Here is a 26,552-nt window from a genome sequence, read left to right on the forward strand (position 1 = left end):
GGTTCCCTCGTACCCCCTATCTCTTTTAAAGGGGGATGATCTTGGTGATAGGGTCCTCTGAGGTAGTTATACGCGTTCCAGCTTGTGCACCATCTTTTCCATAGGTTTCTTCCCATCCCCCACCCTCTCCTTCGATGGTTCCCTCGTACCCCCCGTCTCTTTTAAAGGGGGATGATCTTGGTGATGCAGCTGTGGATTGCCTGGCCCCCAGTGTTTCAGAGAGGGCTTTTCAGGATCATGATGAGCTTCTTCATCGGTAGTTTTCATCAACAGACTTCATGGACATTGGCATTCCTCTTGCCAATCCAGGATCCATTTCTCCCTTGGCCTTTCATCACATCTAGGATCTTAGAGGGGGTGTTAGCAGTCGTGTTTGCCATGCCTTGCCATCTCTTGTCTGTGAGCCTTTGTCTGAGTCAAATGAGGAATTTAGGAGCTTTGATTTGTCTATCACTTGTTTTGATGGAGGAGTTAGCTCATTCTAGAGCACTCAGTTTATTGCATTTCAGTGCATTTTTTTCTCTAGTCCGGATTTTATTTGCATTTCTTGATCATTTTCTACATTCTTTAGCCTATCTCACTTGTGGACATTGTCCATCCTTCTCGGGATTTTTCTAATTATTTTTTTGCATTTTTACCAACATTAAATGCTCGTTGACTATATTTTGACCCCAAATTTAAGGTTGGCTAGTTTTTGGGATATTTGGCTATTTATAGCCATTTTTCACTTGGTAGATATATATATCATCATCTTCCCTCCCTAGCATGTGCACACTCCGACTGTGTCATCTTTCTCTGTTTTCGGCGTTATTATCATTATTAGCCTGATTTGGTACCATCACTGACATTGGAGACTTTGGATTGTACATCTATCTAAACCACTCTCTGTGAGAGGTCATGTGGTAAGAGGCATCTAAGTCTTCATATCATACATCATTCTTTGATAAACCATCAACAATCATAGTATTCATAGTGTTGTATAATAAACAACTGTTCACTTTTGTTATCATTGTTTTTAGTACTGGATGTATAATTATCTTGGTGCTTTTTTCCATATTATATTTTAGCCTTCTTTTTGAAGCAGTTTTCAGAAATATGGCCTTTCTGACCACAATGCCGGCACTCCTTATTATCACTGGAATTGTGTTGCTTATTAGAATTTGTAACTTTGTCTCTTTGACTTTCTCTTCCTCGGGAGTGTTCTCTATTTTGTTGTGAATAGTAGAGTAAAACACCTATCTCTATTTTGGCCTCCCTCTATCTCTGCTAGTGTATAGTACCTAATTAATAGGGAGGCCAAAATAGGTGTTTTACTCTACACGCACATCTATGTAAAGTGCCTATCTATAGTGTTGGAATAAAGGCCCGGTTTTAACCCCTCGTGTATAGTACACGCACATTGTACATGTGAATGCACCCTTTACATGCCCTAAGTATAAATACATTTTATTCTTTGTGTACCAACACGTTGTTGGTACACTCTTATCGATTCGTACTTTCACTCTGCACACACTTTCTCCAGCCGTCACACTCTGATGCTCACTCTTGCTCAACTCTCATCTCTCTCAATTGTGCTCTTCGCTCAGCAACTACTCAATAACTGGTATTAGAGCATAGGGCTCTGCGCGCTTTCGAGATCAAGGTGCAGTCTAGTGACTATGGTATATGGCTGATGTCCATTGAGTAGGCCCATTGACGCTGACGCCTGAAGTTCTTGGTGACCAGAGCGACGGGTCCAGCAAGGCGACGCTGATCCTAGAGGTTCATGGCGACTAGCGCAACGGTTTCAGCGGGCGGTGCGCGACTGGGTAGCGAGTGATAGGCATGCGACATCTGTGGGTGACGTGATGTGACGGGGTAGGGTTAACGGAAAACCCACAACCCAAACCCCCCCCCGGTCAGTTCCTTTGTTTTTTAAAAATCAAAATTTTTCTTTTATCTCTTCATTACTACTTGCCTTTGACGGGGGTTCGCGCATTTGGAAGCACAGTTGGCAATTTTGTGCAAAATCGAGCCAGAAACTTGGGGCTTTTCTCAGAATTGATTCTGCTTATGCCCATCAATGATTTTTGAGTCGAAAATTGCAGAACTTGCGAGCAGTGACCTCAATTAATTTGGGGATTTTGCCACATTAGTCAGAATTTTACTCTTTTGAGTAAAATTTCCTGACATTGGGTCCCAGAAATTTGGGGCTTTTCATGTATTGGCAAAGTTCTGCTCAGTCGGTTAGATTGGTTGACATTCATGCAATTTTGGACTTGAAATTTTGGGGATTTGCGCAGAATTTGGTAAATTTCTTCATCTTTTGCCCGTATGGTTGTTGGTTCATGTACAAACAGCAGAGATTTATTTTTGGTTGAGGAAGAACAACAGTGTATTTTGCTTGTTCAGTTTGTGCTTCTGCAGATTAGTGCATTTAGTCCTGTGTTCGTGATAAAATGGCTGCAACTTCTTCCAGTTCAGACATCAAGAGTTTGATGGAGATTAAACGATTTGATGGTCATGGATTTGACCTTTGGAAAGACCGTATGCAAAGCATTTTGTTCCTAAAGACTTGTGAGGATGCTTTATAGGAAGATAAACCCGCACTAATGTCTGATGTAGATTGGGCTAGAGTGAATAAAAAGGTTGTGGCTTACATAAAGATGGGTGTCACTGATGACATTGTGACAGACATTAAGGGTTTGGGAGAAGCTAAAAACTATTTATGAGATTACCATACCTGTTAATTAGGTTTATTTAATGCGCAAGTTGGTGAATATGCGACTGGATGAGTCAACGCCTGCAGCTGACCACTTGAGTGCATTTACAGGGATTTTAAATCAGCTCAAAGATGCAAATTTGGACTTTGATGATAAGTTGAGGGCGATCTTTTTGATCATGACATTGCCTGACTCTTGGGAGACCTTGGTGGTTTCATTCTGTAATAACCCCAATCTCTCATATGATGGGGTGAGGGGTTCTATCTTAAATGAAGAAATTAAACGTATGTTTAGTGGAGAAGCAGCAACTCAGCTTACAATGTAAGAGGCAGGGCTGAAAAGAAAAATGCAAATACAGGGCACAGAAACAGGAGCAAGAGTAAAGGAAAGGAAAAGAGTGACATTACTTGCTATCACTGTGGTCGGAAGGGCCACAAGAAACTTGATTGCGGGTATTACAAGAAAGAACAAGAGAGAAAGAATAATGCAGGAGATAAAAAGAAGAAGGAAGAAAAGACAGATGCATCGGAGACAACCAAAGGCAAAGAAAGGCCTAATGTGGCCTCTAGTGTGGTCATAGAGGAGCTTTTAGATATTAAGATTGATGTATTATGTGTAGCTGATTATGATGCCCTTGTATGTCACATGCAGGATATGCAGATTAGCAAGGCTGATGTAATTGATGCACTCTTGTTAGTTGATGATGGTGTCACTCAGACTTGGATTGTAGACTCTGATGCCTCTTTTCATGTAACTCCTTGCTTGGAGTGTTTTGCTATGTTCAATGCAAGCAGTTATGGAAAGGTGTATCTTGGAAATAACCATGCTTGTAGCATTGATGGGATTGGCATTGTACACTTGTCTTTAGACAATGGTCAAGAGCTTGTGTTGAAAGATGTCAGATATGCGTCTGGCATTAAAAAGAGTTTACTTTTTGTTGGTCAGCTTGACTTGCATGGCTACACCACATTGTATGATAGTAGTTTGTGGAAAGTGAAAAAGGCTTCCATGTTGATTGCAAAAGGAACCAAGAAGGGCACTTTATATTGTTTGCACTGTAAAGTCTTGAATGGCAAGTTTCTTGTAGTTGCTGAAATTTGCAGCCACTTGGAGTTATGGCATGAGAGATTAGGCCATATGAGCTAAAAAGGACTTGATGTCCTTACCTCTCTAAAGAGGGTTGATGGAAAAGGCTCTAAACTTGACTTTTGTAATGAGTGTCAATTTGGAAAGCAAATAAAAAATTCATTTTACTTTGGTGTCTCTCGTAAGTCCAATGTCTTAGACTTAGTGTATTTTGTGTATGTAGTATGCCTGTGAAATTGTTGGGTCGTACTGCATATTTTATCTCCTTCATTGATGATTGTTCCAAGAAAGAATTGGGTGTACTTGCTGAAAAAGAAAAGTGAAGTGTTTGCTGTTTTTAAAACTTTTCATCCATTTGTGACCATTTAGACAGGTAGAAAGCTGAAAAGCTTGAGAACTGATAATGGAGGTGAGTTCACATCGACTGAATTCAAGTCTTTTTGTGACTTGCATGGTATTAAGAGAGAGTTTATAGTCCCTTACAGCCCTTCTTTAAATGGGGTGGTTGACAGATATAAGAAGACTTTATGGCTGTCCATTGCTAATCTCCCTTGTGCATTTTGGGGAGAGGCACTCAAAACCACGGTTCACATTTGCAACCGCTCTCCAAATAGGTTCTCAAATAATGGCATCTCTGAAGAGGTTTGGTTTGGAAAATGGGCCTCATATGACCATTTACACATATTTGACTGTGATGCTTTTGTGCATGTAAGGGATGAGCTGAGGAACAAACTTAACCCAAAATCCACCAAAGGCATTTTCATGGGCTATGGTGATGAGGGTGAATTTGGCTACAAAGTGTAGTTACCTCAGTCCAAGAAAATTATTCGCAGTTGTAATGTTGTGTTTAATGAGGCAAAATTGCTGAAAGGCACTTTAGCCTCTAATGAAGATCTAAAAAAGGTGAAGTTTCAGAGTTTGCAGCCACCTATTACTTCAGAAAATGAGCCTCATGGTGCTGTACCACAGGATGAAAGTGATAATCAGTTGGTTATTTTTGAGCTAGATGATGATGGACAGCAAATAGGAGCACAAGGAGGTCATGGACAATAAGATAGGCTTGCTGATTATGAAAATGCAGGTGCGGGAAATGAAAATGAAGGTGTTGTAGAGCATGAACAGGATGTTGAAAATGACTTATAGTAGCCAATAAATGTTGAAAATAATATACCTCCAGATGTAGACCCAAGTCTTGAAAATGTTTATCATTGGGTACGTAGGTCTACACGCGTAAGAAGGCAACCACATAGGTTTGACCCCTTCTTGCATTATGTGATGCTTACAGATGAGGGTGAGCCTCTTACAAACAAAGAGGCCAAGTCATGTGAGTTCAGCAGTAAGTGGGAGCTAGCTATGCAGGAAGAGATTAAATCTCTATATGCAAATGATACTTGGGTTCTTGTGTCATTGCCCCCAAGGGAAGGAAGCTACTTCCAAACAAATGGGTGTACAAAGTAAAGACAGTTGAGGGGAAACCCAAGTACAAGGCAAGACTAGTTGCCAAAGGGTATGCACAAAAGGAAGGGATCGACTTTCAAGAGGTCTTCTCACCTATTGTGAAGATGACCACTTTACGTGTGCTTTTTGCTCTTACTGCTATATTGGACTTAGAGTTGTATCAAATGAATGTGAAAACAACTTTCTTGCATGGTGACATTGATGAGGAAATCTGCATGAAACAGCTTGAGCGCTTTGTAGTTTCTGGAAAAGAGCAGTGGGTGTGTAAGCTAAAATATAGCTTGTATGGGTTGAAGCAAGCACCACGGCAGTGGTACAAAAAGTTTGACACTTTTATGCTATCTCATGGGTTTACACGCAGCCATGCATATCAATGCTTGTACATGAAAAATGATACAAATGGCAGCCCCATCATACTTGTTTTGTATATGGATGATATGCTACTAGCTGGGAAAAGAAAGACTAGCTTGGATGCTCTCAAAAATCAGCTGAAATCAGCTTTCTCCATGAAAGATTTGGGGAATGCAGAGCATATTTGGGCATGAGGATTCATAGAGATAGAATGCAGAAATTGCTATTTTTATCTTAAGAAAAGTACATTGGAAAGGTATTGGACAGATTTAACATGGCTGAAGCTAAGCCTTTTGGGGTATCCTTACCTTCTTATCTCATAGCAAAGCCAACAGCCCGAAAGATGACGTGGAAGCAAATGCTATGAAGGGAGTTCCTTATGCATCGGCTTGTGGCTCTCTTATGTATGCTATGGTTGCTATTCGTCCAAACATTGCTCATACAGTAGGAGTCGTTAGTAGATTTATGTCAAATCCTGGCAAAGTACATTGGGAGGCTGTTAAGGGTATTCTTCAATACCCTAAGGATAACAGAAAGAAAAAGTTTTTACTATGGATAGGGTGCACTTAGTTTGCAAGGTTATTGTGATGTAGACATGGCAGGTGACTTGGATACTCATAGATCCTCTAACGGATATGTCTTTTTACAGTAGCAAGTGGGGCTATTTCTTGGTGTTCCAGGTTGCAGAACATTGTTGCACTGAGTATCACTGAAGCTGAATATATATCAGCTACTGAAGCTTCTAAGGAAGCTATATGGTTGAGTAGACTTGCAGATGATCTCGGCATGTCTATGAGTACCGTAGTTTTGGGATGTGATAGCCAGAGTACTGTGTATCTGGCTAAGAATGTCATGTATCATTCACACACAAAGCATATAGATGTGCGATATCACTTCATCAGGCAGATTTTGGAAGATTGCCAAATCACATTGGCCAAGATAAAAACACAAGATAACCCTGCAAACGTTCTCACTAAAAGTCTAAGCAAAGCTTAGCACAAGCATTGCATTCGACTAGTGGGAGTTGAGTAGATAGAGGTTCACATCAGACCTTTAAGTGGGATGTTGTTCGGATAAAGGCTCGGTTTTAATCCCCTGTGTATAGTACACGCACATTATACATGTGAATATACCCTTTACATACCCCAAGTATAAATACATTTTATTCTTTGTGTACCAATACATTGTTGGTACACTCTTATCGATTCGTACTTTCACTCTGCACACACTCTCTTCAGCCGTCACACTCTCACGCTCACTCCTGCTTGACTCCCATCTCTCTCAGTTGTGCTCTTCGCTCAACAATTGCTCAACATGCAGTACATACGTTCTTCTTACTTACCAAGTTTCACTGCAATCAGAGGCTACAATCCTACCAGTCTCAAGAGTCTCCTATGGCTATAGCCCAAGGCAAATCAAGCAAGGTGGAAGAGCTTTTTACCCGTTGCTTGCTTGGTTGTTGTTGGGAATAAAGGGCCATCGTGCCTTTTATATGTGCACGGGTGTGAACACACCCTTAGCACATTGTCTTTCATACATATATCTATCTAAAACCTAAAGTGGTACACTCGTCATTGTACCGAAAAACGTGTTCACTCTCTACTCTGCTTACTCGCACTCTCTCTGTCTCTCTCACTAAGCGTAAGGTCTGTCTACCTCTATCTCAGTGCCTAATCAATTCCTTCAAACTGGTATTAGAGCGTAAGGTGCTGAGCGTGCTAAGCACGATTGTCAGTCAGGCGGAGACAGTCGTGAGCTGTAGAAAACGAACAGGCCGTTGAGAGTGTACACTTGGCCCCCAGCGTGGAGTGGCTGGAACTATAGCCGTGTGGCCCCAGTGTGGAGTGATGGGCGACAATCGGTCGAGCAGGTCTGCAGTATCGCAACGTGATGTGATGGGTAGTGGGCAGTAGTCAACACGTGACAGAACCAGCAGCGGGCAAGGACGGGCCTGACGGGGCGCGTGACGCCAGTGGGCAAGGACAGGTCTGACGAGCGCGCGACGGGGAGGCCTGATGGGTCAATGGACCCGTCATTCGAAACATTTTTTTTTTCAAAAAAAAATCTTTTTCTCAAACTCCTTCCTCTAACCGGGTTCGCGGTGCAAGCACAAAACATCAAATTTGTGCAATTTTGGCCCGGAAAGTTGGGGCTTTGCCAGACCGAGCATTGTTCGTGAAAAATTGAGGCATCTGCATCGGAATTGCAAACATTGTGTGCATTTGAATTGGGGATTTCGCCAAAATTGTTGAAATTTTACTCATCTGAGTGAAATTTCTCAACATTTAGCCCAGAAATTTGGGGCTTTTTTCAGATTTGGGAAATTTGATGCAGAAGTCTCAGAAATTGCAGGAATTTGTGACATTTTGTCCCCGGCGTTTGGGGCTTTTCATGTGTATGCACAAATTGGGCTGAAATCAACCCAATTTCTCGACATTGAGGCACATTGGACCCGGTGCAATTTGGGGCTTTTGCAATTTGGGCAAAATTTGTGCAGCATTTGGTCATTTTATGTACATGCAGGTTGAATTCCGTGCAATTTGGACATCAACACTTGGTGAAATTTGGGGGTTTTTCTGAAATTGCTTTATTTTGGCAAAATTGGACAGTCCTATGCATGATAGAGAAAATGCAGACGAGTGTTTGACGCTTTTGGGCACAAAATTTTGGGGCTTTTGACCGTTCGTGTCAAATTTTATGCCCGTGGGTACACGTACAACAGAAATTGCAGCTGAAATTTTGGGATTTCTCATGTAATGTGATGCACATGCCCTTTGGAACAGCTGTAATCAGTTGGATAATGCTATCGCACTTGGTTTGGTACTTCTGAAAACTGAATTACAGATCTGAAATCTGTACTTCTGCGTGGTCATTTATTGCTGATTGGTACTTGTTTGTATCTTGGTCGCTTGGGTGACAATTTGGGCCTGCATTTACTGGTTTTTTGGTCACTTTTGAGCTGAAAACCATGGCTGGCAGCAATGACAGCAGTAATTTGATGCATATAAAGAAGCTTGAAGGCGCACATAATTTTGGAGTGTGGCAAAAACAGTGCTACAATATCCTATTACAAAAGAAGTAGGCAAAGCTGATCAAAACTAAAGGGGCAAAGCTTGCAGACATGGATTTGGACGATTGGGATGAATTGAATGAGCTTGCACGCTCAACCATAGAGCTATCGATTTCTGATGCCTTGCTCTTCAACATTGAAGGTTTGGATTCTGCATATGCTATATGGACTAGACTGGAAGAACTGTATGCACAGAAGAGTGCTGCAAGTAAAGTGTATGGCTGAAAAAGCTTATGGATTTGCGTATGAAAGAAGGTACATCAATGTCTACTCACTTGAGTGAGTTTAACTCCATTTTCAGCCAGCTGGTTGCCTTGAAGTTCATGATTAATGAGGAATTTAAGGTTTGCATACTAGGGGCAGATCACAGCAAAAGGGCAAATATGATGGCAAGGGATGCAGTAAATCATGTGGGAAAGATGTTGAATGCCATCATTGTGGTAAGAAGGGTCACTTTAAACGTGACTGCTACAAATGGAAGAAAGAGAAAGGTAAAGGCAAGAAGATAGATGATTGCAAGGAAGAGAAGAAGGATAGTCAGCCTAAGAAAAACAGTGTAAAAATTGAAGAGATAAATGTAGTTACTCATGACAGTGACAGTGGGAGTGATGTACTCTTTGTCTCTTCACATTTTGGTGCACATGCTCTACTTGCAGATACAGACAATGACATGCATACCTGGATTCTTGATTCAGGTGTTTCTTTTTATGTCACCCCTCATCGTGAGTGGTTTTTTGCATATACAGGGGGTCGACATGGTGTTGTCCATCTTGGGGACAACTATGCATGTGAGATTGCAGGTATTGGCAGTGTGCCGTTACAGTTTCAGCATGACTCTGTCTTTACACTTCAGCATGTACGGCATGTACCTCAGCTTAAGAAGAGCTTGATTAGCAGAGGGCAGCTAGATGATGATGGTTTTCATACCACCTTTGGTGATGGAAAATGGAAGATCTGTAAGGGATCTAGGATTATTGCCAGAGGTTGCAAGAGTGATACATTGTATCCACTTCATGTATCTAGTGTGCGTGACGATGTTGTTGCCGTGACCGAGCAACCAAGCGTTTCTTTGTGGCATGGCCGGTTGGGACACATGAGTCAAACATGAATGAAAGCGCTTTCTCGTTTGGGTTACTTGCCTTGTCTGCATTATGCTGATTTTGAGCACTGTGATCGATCATTGTATTTATGGCAAACATGCACAAACTTCTCACAAAAAGTCTCTTTCTTTGAAATCTTCTCCTCTAAAGTTGGTACATTCAGATGTATGTCAAATGCCAGGATTATCTTTAGGGGAAAATAAATATTTTGTCACCTTTGTCGATGATGCTACACGAAAAGTATGGGTTCACCCTATTCGTAGCAAGGATGAAGTGCTTGACAAGTTTAAAAAATTCTTGGCATTGTCTGAAAATCAGACAGATAAGACACTTAAGTGTCTTCGCTTTGACAATGGTGGGGAATATGTGTCCAAAGCCTTTCAGGCATTTTGTGACAGCAAAGGGATAAAGAGGGAGCTCACTGTCCCTTATAATCCACCCTAAAATGCAGTTGCAGAGCGTATGAATCTGACCATACAGGATAAGATTCGTACGATGCTGTCTCATGCTGCATTACCCCATGGTTTTTGGGCAGAGGCTATTATGACAACCGTTCACTTGATTAATTGGTCACCAAACAGGTCTTTGAGGGGAGCCAAAGTCCTATAAATGCATTTCCCTAGGATATGGTGATGAGGGTGAAATGGGGTATAAATTGTGGGATCCGGAGAAAAGGAAAATAGTACCAGCAATGACGTTATCTTCCGGGAAGATTGCATGCACAAACAATCCGAAAAGACTAAGGAGGTCCGTAGGGTTGTATTCCGGGAAGAAATACCTTTTGGACAACAAAATTTGCCCGCTATATAGCAGCAAATACCTGCTGTAAATGAACCTGTAAATGTAGGAAATGATCAGTCAGCTATTGCCCATGAAAATGAGCCATTACATGTGCATGAACAGCCAAGACAGCAAGTTGTTAATGCTGATTTGCAGGCTGAAATGCCAGGACAGTATGCTGAAAATAGAAATGGCAGAAACAGCCAGCAAACAATGACCATTGGGTTAGGAGATCGTCTAGGGCTACTAGACAACCTGACAGGTTTGTTCCTGGTGCAATTAATGTGGCTGAGTATGTCATGTTGACAGATTGTGGTGAACCGTCTTGCTTCAAGGAAGCAATGGACAGACAGGACATCAAGAAATGGTATAAAGCCATGCTGTCAGAAATGGAATCTCTTGACAAAAATGGCACTTGGGACTTGGTGTAGTTGCCTAAAGGGCAGAAAACCCTTCCATGCAAACAGGTTTACAAAATGAAGGTCACTTCTGGTTTCTCACCAAAGTACAAAGCAAGATTGGTTGCAAAGGGATACAAGTAGGAGCATGGAATTGACTTTGATGAGATTTTCTCTCTTGTAGTCAAGATGACTACATTGAGAACCATTTTGGGCTTGGTTGCAGTTGAGGATATGGAGCTCATACAGATGGATGTAAAGACTGCGTTTTTACATGGTGATCTGCATAAAGACATATATATGCAGCAGCCTGAAGAGCTTGTTGAACAAGGGAAAGAACAAATGGTATGTAAACTCAAAAGGAGTTTGTATGGGTTGAAACAAGCACCAAGAGAATGGTATCATAAGTTTTATACATTCATGCATTCCCAAGGCTTTCATAGAAGTCGAGTGGATCACTGCTTGTACACCAAGAAGGCAGCAGATGGCAGCTTGATTATCTTGGTTTTGTATGTTGATGACATGTTGATTGCTAGCAGAGATACTCATGCCTTGGATTCATTGAAGCAAAGTCTTCATGGCAGCTTTGACATGAAGGATCTGGGTGATGCAAATCACATTCTTGGCATGCAAATACTCAGAGATAGATCTAAAGGTTTACTCTTTCTATCTCAACAGGAGTATATCTCCAAAGTTTTGCAGCGTTTCAATATGGAGGGGGAGAAAACAATTAGGGTTCCATTGCCTCCATATGTGAAACTCAATGTAGAGGACAGCCCTACATCTGATGATGAGAAGGTTGAAATAGCCAAGATACCATATGCTTCAGCTGTTGGCAGTCTAATGTATGCTATGGTTGATACACGTCCTGACATTGCTTTTGCAATGGGAGTGGTTAGTAGATACATGGCAACCCCTGGCAAGAAGCACTGGGATGCAGTGAAAGGTATTATGAGATACCTCAAAGGCACAAAGGAGTTGTGCATCTGCTTTGGAAAGTAGAAGGCATCTGTTGTTTGCTTTACGGAAGCAGACTATGCTGGTCATGCGGACTGCAGGAAGTCCACTTCTGGGTATGTGTTTACTTTCACAGGAGGAGCGGTGTCTTGGATCTCCAAGCTACAAAAGTGTGTTGCATTGTCTACTACAGAGGCAGAGTATGTAGCTGCCACTGAGGCATGCAAGAAGGCTTTATGGCTTTTACGTCTGGTGGGAGAGCTTGGCATCACAGAGTTACCTGTTCTTCATTATGATAGTTAGAGTGCTATCATGCTAGCACGGAATCCTGTCTTTCATGCAAAGACAAAGCACATACATGTGAAATATCACTTCATTAGAGATGTACTTGACAGCAAGAGCATTGAGCTTGTCAAAGTGCATACAGATGATAATCCTGCAGACCTTCTCACGAAGGGTCTTTTAGCGGAGCGGTTTGCTCATTGCCAACAGATGATGGGAATTGGATAGATATATTTATTTCAGCTTTGTACATACTTAGACTTAGTTGATTCTTTTCTCCTCTTAAGGCACATTGCCTTTAGGTGGGAGGTTGTTGGGAATAAAGGGTCATCGTACCTTTTATATGTGCACGGGTATGAATACACCCTTAGCACATTGTACTTTCATACATATATCTATCTAAAACCTAAAGTGGTACACTCGTCATTGTACCGAAAAACGTGTTCACTCTCTACTCTGCTTACTCGCACTCTCTCTGTCTCTCTCATTGAGCGTAAGGTCTGTCTACCTTATCTCCATGCCTAATCGATTCCTTTAGTTGCTTTCGTGCTCCAATGCTTTTATCTTAGCCTTCAATTGAGCTTCTCAAGGTCGTGGAACACTCTAATACTATGAAAAGATATAAGAGGGAAGAGGTGTGAAGAAACCAAGTTTACACAAACAAAAGTGGTGGAAACTTGAGAAAACAGAGAGAAAGGGCTGAAATCTTTTTTTCCATCTTCCTTTTTATCCTATACAAAAGAACTAAGTCTACGACATGATAAAAGACCAATATGAAAGTACTGCAATGTATGTACACGGATCACTAAGTGTGAAGCCACTAAGGAAAGAAAAGGTGGCATAATGAATGTGCCATAACGAAGGATGGACTACGTGGGTGTAGTCCAATTGTAGAATCACTGGCATATCCTTATGTCCGGTTATCTAACATGCTAGTGAGAAACATCTTGTCACATCACCAAGGCACATAGTGGATGCTAGCTCATGTAGAGCATGATATCTCAATACAACTCAATCAATCATCATTAAGAATTAAAGAGAGAGAGAGAGAGAGAGAGAGAGAGAGAGAGAGAGAGAGAGAGCACCTAAATGAGAGGTAAGTGTGTTGGACCAAGAGGGGGCACAACAGAGAGAGAGGTCGAGATGGAGTGAGTGTGAGTGTGAAGTGAAATGTACGAGTCGATTAGAGTGTACCAACACATTGATGGAGTGAGTGTGAATGTGACGGCTGGAGAGAGTGTAAGCAGAGTGAAATGTACGAGTTGATTAGAGTGTGCCAACAATGTGTTGGTACACAAAGAATAAAATGTATTTATACTTAGGGCACGTAAAGGGTGCGTTCACATGTACAATGTGCATGTACTATACACAGAGGTTACCGGGCCTTTATCCCAATAAACCCCCCCCCCCCCCCCCCCCACTTAAAGCTTCGATATGAACCTCTAGCTAACCAACTCCTACTGGTCGAATGCAGAGTGAAATGTACGAGTCGATTAGAGCGTACCAACAATGTGTTGGTACACAAAGAATAAAATGTATTTATACTTAGGGCACGTAAAGGGTGCGTTCACATCTACAATGTGCATGTACTATACATGGAGGTTACCAGGCCTTTATCCCAACAAGCTCCCCCCACTTAAAGGTTCGATATGAACCTCTAGCTAACCAACTTCCACTAGTCGAATGCAATGCTCGTGCTGAGCTTTGCTCGACTTTTAGTGAGAACATCTGTAGGGTTATCTTGTGTCTTAATCTTGGTCAATGTGATTTGACCATCTTCCAGAATCTTTCTGATAAAGTTTTATCGCACATCTATATGCTTTGTGCGTGAATGATACATGGCATTCTTAGCCAGATACACAACACTCTGGCTATCACATCCCAAAACTGCAGTACCCATAGACATGTCGAGATTATCTGCAAGTCTACTGAAGATATACTTAAACCATATAGCTTCCTTAGAAGCTTTAGTAGCTGATATGTATTCAGCTTCAGTGGTACTTAGTGCAACAATGTTCTACAACCTGGAGCACCAAGAAACAGCCCCACCAACAACTGTAAAGACATATCCATTGGTGGACCTATGAGTGTCCAAGTCACTTGCCATGTTTGTATCACAATAACCTTGCAAACTAAGTGCATCTTGCCCATAGCAAATACTTTTTCTTTGCGTACCCTTAAGGTATCGAAAAATACACTTGACAGCCTCCAAAGGTTTTGACGATCTTCCAGAATCTGTCTGATGAAGTGATATTGCACATCTATATGCTTTGTGCATGAATGATACATGACATTCTTAGACAGATACACAAAACTCTGGCTATCACATCCCCAAATTGCAGTACCCATAGACATGTCGAGATCATTTGCAAGTCTACTCAACCATGTAGCTGCCTTAGAAGCTTCAGTAGTTGATATGTATTTAGCTTCAGTGGTACTCAGTGCAACAATGTTCTGCAACCTGGAACACCAAGAAACAGCCCCACCAATAATTGTAAAGACATACCCGTTGGTGGACCTACAAGTGTCCAAGTCACCTGCCATGTTTGTATTACAATAACCTTGCAAACTAAGTGCACCTTTCCCATAGGAAATACTTTTTCTTTGTGTACCCTTAAGGTATCGAAAAGTACTCTTGACAGCCTTCCAATGTGCTTTGCCAGGATTTGACATAAACTTGCTAACAACTCCCACTGCATGAGCAATGTCTAGACGAGTAGCAACCATAGCATACATAAGAGAGCCACAAGCTGATGCATAAGGAACTCCCTTTATAGCATTTGCTTCCACGTCATCTTTCGGCTGTTGGCTTTGCGAAGCTTGAGATAAGGAGGTCAGGGTATCCCAAAAGGCTTAGCTTCAGCCATGTTAAATCTGTCCAGTACCTTTCCAATGTACTTTTCTTAAGATAAAAACAGCAATTTCTGCATTCTATCTCTATGAATCCTCATGCCCAAAATATGCTTTGCATTCCCCAAATCTTTCATGGAGAAAGCTAATTTCAGCTGATTTTTGAGAGCATCCAAGCTAGTCTTTCTTTTCCCAGCTAGTAACATATCATCCACATAAAAACAAGTATGATGGGGTTGCCATTTGTATCCCTTTTCATGTACAAGAAATGATTTGCGTGGCTGCGTTTAAACCCATGAGATAGCATAAAAGTGTTAAACTTTTTGTACTACTGCCGTGGTGCTTGCTTCAACCCATACAGGCTGTGTTTTAGCTTACACATCATCTGCTCTTTTCCGGGAACTACAAAGCCCTCGGGCTGTTTCATGTAGATTTCCTCATCAATGTCACCATGCAAGAAAGCTTTTTTTACATCCATTTGATACATCTCTAAATCCAAAACAACAGTAAGAGCAAAAAAGCAAATGTAAAGTGGTCATCTTCACGATAGGTGAGAAGACCTCTTAGAAGTCAATCCCTTCCTTTTGTGCATACCCTTTGGCAACCAGCCTTGCCTTGTACTTGGGTTTCCCATCAACTGTCTTTACTTTGTACACCCATTTGTTTGGAAGTGGCTTCCTTTCCTTGGGTAGTGACACAAGATCCTAAGTATCATTTGCATATAGAGATTTAATATCTTCATGCATAGCTAGCTCGCACTTACTGTTGAACTCACATGACTTGGCTTCTTTGTATGTAAGAGGCTCACCCTCATCTGTAAGCATCACATAATGCGAGGGGTCAAACCTATGTGGTTGCCTTTTTACGCGTGTAGACCTGCGTACCCAATGATCAACATCTTCAAGAATTGGGTCTACAATCTGGAGGTATATTATTTTCGGCATTTATTGGCTGCTGTAAGCCATTTTCAGCATCGTGTTCATGTTGTACAACACCTTCATTTTCATTTCCAGCACCTGCATTTTCATAATTAGCAAGCCTATTTTGCTGTCCATGACCTCCTTGTGCTCCTATTTGCTGTCCATCACCATCCGGCTCAAAAATAACCGGCTGATCATCATTTTCAGTCTGTGGTACAGCATTTTGAGGCTCATTTTCTGAAGTAATGGGTGGCTGCAAACTTTGAAATTTCACATTTTTTAGATCTTCATTAGAGGCTAAAGTGCCTTTCAGCGATTTTGCCTCATTGAACACAACATTACGGCTGCGAATAATTTTCTTGGACTGAGGTAACCACACTTTGTAGCCAAATTCACCCTCATCACCATAGCCTATGAAAATGCCTTTGGTGGATTTTGGGTCAAGTTTGTTCCTCAGCTCATCCCTAACATGCACAAAAGCATCACAACCAAATATGCGTAAATGGTCATATGAGACCGATTTTCCTTATCAAACCTCTTCAGGGATGCCATTATTTAAGGACCTGTTTGGAGAGCGGTTGCAAATGTGAACCGCGGTTTTGAGTGCCTCTCCCCAAAATGCATGAGGGAGATTAGCAGTGGACAGCATGCACCGCACACTTTCACATAAAGTCCTGTTATATCTTTTATCCCATTTGAAGAAGGGTTGTAAGGGGCTGTAAGCTCCCTCTTAATACCATGCAAGTTACAAAAAGACTTGAATTCAGTCGATGTGAACTCACCCCCATTATCAGTTCTCAAGCATTTCAGCTTTCTACCTGTCTAACTGGTTACAAATGCATGAAAAGTTTTAAAAACAGCAAACACTTCACTTTTCTTTTTCAGCAAGTACACCCAAATCTTCTTGGAACAGTCATCAATGAAGGAGACAAAATATGCAGCACCACCTAACGATTTCACGGCCATACTACATACATCAGAATGCACTAAGTCCAAGACATTGGACTTACGTGAGACACCAGAGTAAAATGAATTTTTTATTTGCTTTCCAAACTGACACTCATTACAAAAGTCAAGTTTAGAGGCTTTTCCATCAATCCTCTTCAGAGAGGTAAGGACATCAAGTCCTTTTTGGCTCATATGGCCTAATCTCTTATGCCATAACTCCAAGTGGCTGCAAATTTCAGCAACTACAAGAAACTTGCCATTCAAGGCTTTACAGTGCAAACAATACAAAGTGCCCTTCTTGGTTCCTTTTGCAATCAACATGGAAGCCTTTTTCACTTTCCACAAACTACTATCATACAGTGTGGTGTAGCCATGCAAGTCAAGCTGACCAACAAATAGTAAACTCTTTTTAATGCTAGACACATATCTGACATCTTTCAACACAAGCTCTTGACCATTGTCTAAAGACAAGTGTACAATGCCAATCCCATCAATGCTACAAGCATGGTTATTTCCAAGATACACCTTTCCATAACTGCTTGCATTGAAGATAGCAAAACACTCCAAGCAAGGAGTTACATGGAAAGAGGCACCAGAGTCTACAATCCAAGTCTGAGTGACACCATCATCAACTAACAAGAGTGCATCAATTACATCAGCCTTGCTAATCTGCATATCCTGCATGTGACATACAAGGGCATCATAATCAGCTACACATAATACATCAATCTCTATATCTGAAAGCTCCTCTATGACCACACTAGAGGCCACATTAGGCCTTTCTTTGCCTTTGGTTGTCTCCGATGCATCTGTCTTTTCTTCCTTCTTCTTTTTATCTCCTGCATTATTCTTTCTCTCTTGTTCTTTCTTGTAATACCCGCAATCAAGTTTCTTGTGGCCCTTCCGACCACAGTGATAGCAAGTAATGTCACTCTTTTCCTTTCCTTTACTCTTGCTCCTGTTTTTGTGCCCTGTATTTGCATTTTTCTTTTCAGCCCTGCCTCTTACATTGTAAGCTGAGTTGCTGCTTCTCCACTAAACATACGTTTAATTTCTTCATTTAAGATAGAACCCCTCACCCCATCATATGAGAGATTGGGGTTATTGCAGAGTGAAACCACCAAGGTCTCCCAAGAGTCAGGCAATGTCATGATAAAAAAGATCACCCTCAACTTATCATCAAAGTCCAAATTTGCATCTTTGAGCTGATTTAAAATCCCTGTAAATGCGTCAAGTGGTCAGTTGCAGGCGTTGACTCATCCAGTCGCATATTCACCAACTTGCGCATTAAATACACCTAATTAACATGTATGGTAATCTCATAAGTAGTTTTTAGCTTGTCCCAAACCCTTAATGTCTGTCAGAATGTCATCAGTGACACCCTTCTTTATGTAAGCCACAACCTTTTTATTCACTCTAGCCCAATCTACATCAGATATTAGTGCGGGTTTATCTTCCTACAAAGCATCCTCACAAGTCTTTAGGAACAAAATGCCTTGCATACGGTCTTTCCAAAGGTCAAATCCACGACCATCAAATCGTTTAATCTCCATCAAACTCTTGATGTCTGAACTGGAAGAAGTTGCAGTCATTTTATCACGAACACAGGACTAAATGCACTAATCTGCAGAAGCACAAACTGAACGAGCAAAATACACTGTTGTTCTTTCTCAACCAAAAATAAATCTTTGCTGTTTGTATATGAACCAGCCACCACACGGGCAAAAGATGAAGAAATTTACCAAATTTTGTGCAAATCCCCAAAATTTCAAGTCCAAAATTGCATGAATGTCAGTTAATCTAACTGACTGAGTAGAACTTTGCCAATACATGAAAAACCCCAAATTTCTGGGACCCAATGTCAGGAAATTTTACTTAAAAGAGTAAAATTTTGACTAGTGTGCCAAAATCCCTAAATTAATTGAGGTCACCACTCGCAATGTCTGCAATTTTTGATTGAAAATTTACTGATAAGGATGAACGATGTCAAATTTGGGAAAAGTCCTAAATTTCTGGCTCTAATCCTCACAGATTTGCAATCTGTACTTCCGGCGTGTGAACTCCCATAAAAAAAGAAGAGTAATTGAAAGATTAAAAGATTTTTTTATAAATTTTGGGAGATTGACGGGAGGTCGTTGACCGTTGACCGTCATGTGACCTTGACGTAAATCACTGGTTGATCGATGCTTGCTTGTCATGATGAAGTGGTCGCCCGCTTGCAAGAATCGTCGTGTCCGCTTGTCGCCCAGTTGTCTGCGTGAAGAAAGCGGTCACACGGTTGCCAACTGCAAGAAGTTACTCGCCAGTCTGAAGGTCGTCTCCCGGACACTCGTTTGCGACTGCTGTCTGGGCCCCCCCGTGTGTGCTTGCTGGAGTCGTGAGCTCGTCATTGAGTCTACTCACTGGATCGGCCCTGTCCCGTGGGCACTCGACTGCCCCTCGATCTCCGAAGCGCTTAGAGTCTTAAGCTCTGATACTAGTTGTTGGACCAAGAGGGGGCATAGCAGAGAGAGAGAGAGGTCCAGTTGGAGTGAGTGTGAGAATGTGACTGCTGCAGAGAGTGTAAGCAGAGTGAAAGGTACGAGTCGATTAGAGTGTACCAACAATGTGTTGGTACAGAAAGAATAAAATGTATTTATACTTAGGGCATGTAAAGGGTTCGTTCCCATGTACAATGTGCGTGTACTATACACGGAGGTTATCGGGCCTTTATCCCAACAAAGTGGCCTCTTTCCCTTTAACAAGATTTTATTGAAACAGACCATGGGCACAAAGTCCATACACAATGGGGCTAATTTGCTGCAATTATGAAAATTAGGATTTCGAAACCCTAATTAATTTTTGCGTACACCGAGGTGCAAACCGATTTTCTTGTTTCGTTTTGTGATTTGATCAAGCTAAGTAGAGGAAGCTCCTTGGAGGAGTATTAGAAAAGTGCATTCTTAGCATTTGGCTGAAAAGTGGAACTGAAGAGAGAGACATCCAATATATAGATGTGAGGCTTGGATGCTTGAAAGTGGAAAGTGGAGGCTACAAAAGACAAGTGTTTGCCATAAAATTCCAAGTGTTAAGAAAAGTGACAAGTCTAGGAATACTTGTTACTTTCAAATGACACATGTCGTTGTCTAGATGCCACATGGTAATTTTCTAGAGAAAGAAGCTTTTGACCTTCTACTCTAAAAATATCTTAACTAGTTGAGAATTTGTGATAGCTATTGCAGGCAAAATTGCTTCTTGCGAAATTGTGAAGCTTTTGATGCAAACAAAATTTCCATCAAAATAACTTTCAAAAATAGTAACTCAAAATTTGGGAGTTGCCAAAGTTGGATTTAGGAGAGTTTCATTGTAAAGGTTCACTAGCTCATGGTTTGTTTCTTTAAGTATCATTTGGTTTTGCTTGTTGAAACCACTCATTATGCAGGCTTCTAGTCAATGGAACTACTTGAGTGAAAAGGCTAAGTCATCTAGGAAATTTGGTCAATCTAACCACCCAAATAAACTTTTATTCCTCTTGGGTTGTGTTGTCTAGACTCCATGACAATCCAATTGTAATTATAGGAGGGTGCTTTGGCCATTGACCACCCTTGAATGATAAGATGGGCATTTAACTATATTTTTAATTACCTAGTGAATACATAAATCGAATTTCAAACTCTTCGAGCATCAAATTAATGTGAACCAGTGAGTCGATACAGTAGTTGCTATATAAAGGTTAGTTACTAGAATGAATAGTGGGCGAGTGGAGTTGGGGGGCTGCCTATAAATAGCCAAACTGAACCACTATGAATAGTGGATGAGTGGAGTCGGGTGGGGGGAGTTTTTTCCGGGGGGGGGGGGGGGGTGGTGGGGAGGGGACTGCCTATAAATAGCCAAATTCATGCCACAACTCGCACACTTATTGGTTAAGGTCCAAAGGTCAGGCTGCCCACTGTTAGTGTTCACTTTGCCAGAAATGAAACACAGTGGTGTGATCTCCACCTAAAGTATCTAGGACTAATAAAATGACACACACACACAATCTCAGAGCTGCAAATGTTCTTGTTTGACCTAGGTTGAGGCTCACATGTAGGAGATGGTTAGACATGACACACATGATTGCTAACACATCCTTGGATGACATATAGTCACATCCCCCCTTGGGTGGGCATCATCATACTCCTTCGTAAGATATTTATACCTGTACCCAACAATTGCTCCCTCTCATGGTGATAGGGACGGCAATTCTTGTTCTATTCTTGGTTCCCATTCTCATTTCCGTTCCAATCCCCATCCCCAAAACCAGTGTCATGTCACTAAATTTCCTTTCTGTTGTCTAGATGATGTATATATTGGAAGCATGACATTGTATTTAATGGTCTCATAAGCCACTTTGGCATCTGTAGAGATGTTAACATAATTTATTTGTGTGTGTGCATGCATGCATGGTTGTGAACAATATTTGTCATTATTAGGACTTTGCCTTGTTGTCATGTGCCTGAGGTGGGAGATAGAGCCCCTTGCCCAAAGATTTTGACGTCAATTTGAATGCTCCATTTGTTGATATGAAAGTCCTATTGTTTGGCCTGCCAAAAAGGCAAGACATTTCCTGCACATGCCTGTAAATGAGCGAAAGTCATTAACAGTAACCATAATTAAGACTTAAAAGCACTTATATGGTGTTGTCTAGTTGGCTTAAAGTTGAGTTTAATAATATTCAAATTCTTTGTCCTCTCCTTTTGGGTTCTATTTTTGAACTTAACCATTTAATAAGATGGCTGAACCATTACTCTCACATGATCTTAACCATTTAAGAGGAGGTTTGTATTCATTGCTTTTACATGGTTGGTGTCTTTAATGGTGTTATTCTGTCTCCTTCCTCACCTCCCTTTTCTTTCAATGCTTTTCACTAATTCTCCTTCTTTTACTTATGCCATCAGTGTTACTTACCTATGGTTCATAGCTCTAGTTCACATGAAAATCTTAGCTGTTTATTTCTCTTTCTCTAGATGGTTGCATGTATGCTCAAAGTTGCAAAATGAGCAGGATTTACACTGTTGATGTGTGCAAGACAGGCTTTGGTTTTCCTTGCTTTTGATTGGAATTAAAAGAAAAATCCTTTAATGATCCTCTTGACAGGTTGATCTCCTCCATGGAACCTACAGCAAGTTGGGCAGCTCGCTGGTTGAGAATCAGTACGTAAAGCAGATCCTATACATGTGTGCTCTTATTTATTTAACCTCTATTAATTGGATTATACTGATAGCTAAAAATTGCCTGCACCATGCATTGCAACTAACTTTTCTTCTATGGTTATTTATGTCATATTAGCTATAGCATTTGATAGTCAGGTAGTGTAAGTCTGGGCTTTCTATATTGCATCTTCAGGGAACATGGTCTTGGTACATTCTTGGCTCTGATCCTATCATTTTACAGGCAGATTTGCTCCTGGCTGTTATGCATTAGCAGTTTCTGGAGTGCTCTCTGAAGAAATGCAGGTCTATAGTCTGTCCCTATACAAGCAATCACTTACCCTGACGCTAAATGATTCTGATGACTTGATCTTTACTCTTTCAGGGAATATGTGAGTATAATAATGTGCCATATGTACCACCAAGGTCATCTTAGGTTCTCAGTTGCTTGTGTTTCCATGACTTTAGTAGTCAAGGCCAATCAAAATGCGCACTAAAAGAAGAGTCTACTGCATTGTACCTTTCCTGCAGAGTCACAGCAAACTTTCCCCCCAACCATAATGTGATCAGTTCAGAAAGTGCTGATGACATTTGTGGTCATGTAAATGGTTTCCTGTTAGATGTATCCATTGTCTCTATATTACTGGTGGATGAGCATAGCTGATGTGTTTGCTGACCTAACACTGCAGACCACTGAGTGGATTGTCGAGTTGTTTAGAGTTTAGACATGTAGATTTAATGGCTCAATTTTACATAAAATAACTCATTTGCAATAACAATCAAGAATTGTGGAGGTCTTAGAATAGATCAGTACTGGTTAATGTTGCTCAGCATCCATGTGTGATAAGGATCAAGAAATGCAGCATTAATCAAATTATTAAGAAGAAACATGATGTCTGAAATATAATAATTGATGAAAGAATGTTTACAAGAGATATGACACTTCAACTCATGAGAGCCATTAGGCTGGCTTGTAGGATCTCTATGGCCTTTTAAAGGAGTTGAACGAACTGGATAAGTAAGTTATTTTGCATAGCAAGTTGTGTCAAAATTAAGACTCTTACGAGACATTTCTCAGGACTGATGTTCCCTAATTCATTTTTTGCGAACTTGGGAATTCATGTAGAGGATGTGAAGAAATACCCTAACACAGAGACATAAATGAAAGCGTATGACAAAGCATAAACTTAAAAGAATATAGTTAGAGTTAGGGTACTCAGAGGCAATGAACACAATGGAATGTGAATGAATGATTGAATACTAAATATACAATGGTTGTGCATCAAACAAACTGTGTAGGAATGAAAACTATACCTTGGACTCTCGTGTCTCAAGGATTAAGACAGAGAATGTTGAGCAAGAGTGTGTGGTACTCTTGATGGATCTCGAAATGTATCAAAGGTAGCCTCTTGATGTTGGATAGTAGCAAATACAGCAATAGTATATGGTGTTGGATTAGTGTTGGATAGGCAAAGGAGAGAGAACTACGAACACAAATTTTGCTGATGATGTGGTAGTAGCTTACATAGTAAATATAGGTAGCAAGTGATATGGCAGCAGTAACAGATTGATGAATGTTGGAAAGTGGTTGCTAATGGTGGTTGGGTGGCAGTTGGGGCTTGCAAACGCAGCGATATGTTGAGATAGATAGATTGTATGATAGCAGTGTAGCAACAATAACATGCACCTAGTTGGTAACAATGCGAATTAGGAAGGATGCGGTTGGAAACATGTGTTAGATTGATGCAAATAGTAATGAATAGCTTTAGCTAAGATGCCCTCTATGAATGGGGTGTGGGTAGCAAAGCTAGAGAGTCTAAAACTTGCAAAAACAAGATTGGGTTGAATGAAGGGTAGCATGGCCAGTTTAAAATTGTCTCGAATTGTGTACAATTTTAAAATTGTCTCAAACTATGCACCATTTTAAAATTGTATTGAATTGTGCACAATTTTAGGGTTTCATTATCCAAGCATTTTTGGAGTTGTTTAAATGGCTAATTCAACATGTAATCCTTATGTTAGCTTAATACATTTTCTCGGGTTAAAAAATTGAGTTGGAAAAGAAGGCCAATCCAAAGTTTTGAGTGTTTTTGTTTTTGTGTGTTTTTATCCCAAGGCGTTTCACTCTAAAGTAACCAAGGCATTTGACAAAGGGTATACGGTGGTTGTCTAGTGTCTTACGAAGACCATAAAGGTGATGATTATCTTACCAAAGGAGTCCAAGTGGTCACCCCAAAGAGACTAGGGAATCGGATAAACGTTGCATGTCGGCAACCCAATGGCCTATCAAGTCTTGCAAAGATGGATGGAATCACATTGAACTTTTTGTTTTTAATTTGGTAATGATTGTTTCAAAAAGTAGATGTGGCGATCAAGTAAGTAAATGGATGGGAAACTAGCAGTCAGATCTAAAGGGTTTCACAAAATAAGCAAGCTATTCCTACTACTATTAGACGTCGATGATGAAAGAAGAGGTTAATGGTGTGTGAAGCAAATATGGTGGATATGTAGAGAGGTAAAAAAGATGTGCAGAAAGTGAGCTAGTAAAGTGAAGCGAGCAAGGGAGATTGCTCTACCTTGGAGATTGTTATGTGCAATGCTATGAATATGATGGATCCAAAGTCGACCACTCAGAAAGACCAAAAAGGGATAATTGTGTATAGATGCATGTTTACAAAAATAAAATGTCAAACTATTATAAGAGGCAATGCATGTGTGATCATACTCATGCAAAATGCTATGCAATGATACCATGTGGACAATATCCTTGTATATAAATTGTTTACTTGTCGAAGCGTTCTTTTATAATCATGCCATCTTGATGATGGGGATGGAGATAATTATAAAAGATTTATGAAGAAAGAAATTGTAAACATACTGTCATCACATTGAGAGAAGAAAGTTACTCCGTCTCAAATTGAAAGAGAAAGGTTAAAGCAATCACCCTCTTTCTATCAATCTAAAGTAAGAGAGGATATATCCAAGCCGATCTTGGATAGAATATATTGCAACATCGATCAACTAATAGCCTTGGTCAATATGGATGTAAAGTTGTTGGATGAAGGTATAAATTCTAGGTATATGGTGCTTAACTCAACGTGCTCTTTAGGAAAGTGAAGTGGACTCTCACATAGTGCGTCTATGATGTAATAATTGGATTTTTTGCAAGGATAATGCCACTCTAATTGTCGTGGTAGACAATAGTGGGAGAGTTGCATAGAAATTGAATTGCCAACAATAAGCTTTTTGCTTAGGGCTAGTCTAATTGATGGATGCCTTGCTCAAGGTAAAGAGGTAGCCGCCATGGGAATGTTGATGGGTGCTAGAATCTCGTGTCAATGTATCCTTGCAAACATAAAAAAGATTCATAAGTAAGGCCATAAAAATATATATATCACAAATATCTCAACACATGAAGACATGCAATCCAATTGGATATCCTAGGTGTAGTGAAATAGTGACTAAGCAAACTAACTGAGTAAGCTAAATATGGCATAGTGTGAATCAACCAAAGAACATTTTCTACCACAAACTTAAAGATGTGACCTAGGGTGTCCTTAGAAAGATGGACGGTGGGATCAAGAGACATGGCCCATAGGTTTGTTTGATTTGTGCAATACTGGTTTACTAATTGAAGTGTACTTTTGCTATGATACAAAAATACTATCCTTAGATCAAACTACCTCCATTCACAATAATTAAGACAATAAAATAAAGTCTGTTATCTCAAAAGTAGAATCAAATTGGGTCTTTATTTTTGTTGTAGTAGTAGAATTTGAGCTAGTGATAAGTAAATCATCTACATATAGCAGGATATAGTTGATCCCCTCGGAAGTGGTATGGACACATAAGTTTAGGTCATAAGGGATACGATAGTATTTGTGAGTTTTTAAGAAACTTATACATCCTCTGAAACCAAGAATTTAGGGGGTTGTTCCACATAGACTTTCTCCTCCAAATAATCATTCAGAAAGGGAGTGGCAAAATATACCAAAGAAAAATTGATATTGTCAATATTGTTGAAAGGTTGGCTAGTTTTATGATGACAGTCGATCAATGGCAAGAGATACAATACCAAACCTAAGACTTAGACCCTTACCTCTCAGTCGGGTAACCCTCAGTAGGGAAGATAGACTGGTGGTAACTCTTAGCAGGGGTAGTGGTGAGGCTAGACTCATGTGGCCACTGGTTGATCCTTCCAATCAACAACATTCTCAAATGTCTGAGGGCTTGTATGATTGGTTTGCAAAGGCCCCACATCCTCTCCGTAGAGACATTTTGAGGATACGAGTCTTGTCCACATCTGCGAGTTGCCTCTTGAGGACGTGATTGCAAAGGCTCACTCAGTCAGACAATCCTCAATACGAAAGGTAGGGTGGTGGAAACTCTTAACAGGTGTAATAGCAAGGCTAGATCCACAAGGCCATCGATTAGCCATCACAATCGACAATATTCTTAGTTGCTTGAGGGCTTATTCGACTA

General features: G+C 40.6%; 1 protein-coding gene across 1 annotated transcript in view; it reads left to right on the forward strand.

The window, feature by feature from the left end:
• LOC148034538 (transcription elongation factor SPT4 homolog 1-like) overlaps positions 1-22,751 on the forward strand; it is a 60,675-nt gene extending 37,924 nt beyond the window's left edge. Inside the window, exons 3-5 of the mRNA XM_087680536.1 lie at positions 22,018-22,073; positions 22,315-22,376; positions 22,456-22,751. Of these exons, the coding sequence (XP_087536662.1) occupies positions 22,018-22,073; positions 22,315-22,376; positions 22,456-22,506 (169 nt within the window). The 3' untranslated portion in view covers positions 22,507-22,751. The remainder of the gene's footprint in view (positions 1-22,017; positions 22,074-22,314; positions 22,377-22,455) is intronic.
• The last annotated feature ends 3,801 nt before the right edge of the window (positions 22,752-26,552 follow it).

Source organism: Lygodium microphyllum, chromosome 6, assembly GCF_053477565.2.
Source record: "Lygodium microphyllum isolate KBCC chromosome 6, Lygodium_microphyllum_v1.1.10, whole genome shotgun sequence".
NCBI classification, from domain to species: Eukaryota; Viridiplantae; Streptophyta; class Polypodiopsida; order Schizaeales; family Lygodiaceae; genus Lygodium; species Lygodium microphyllum.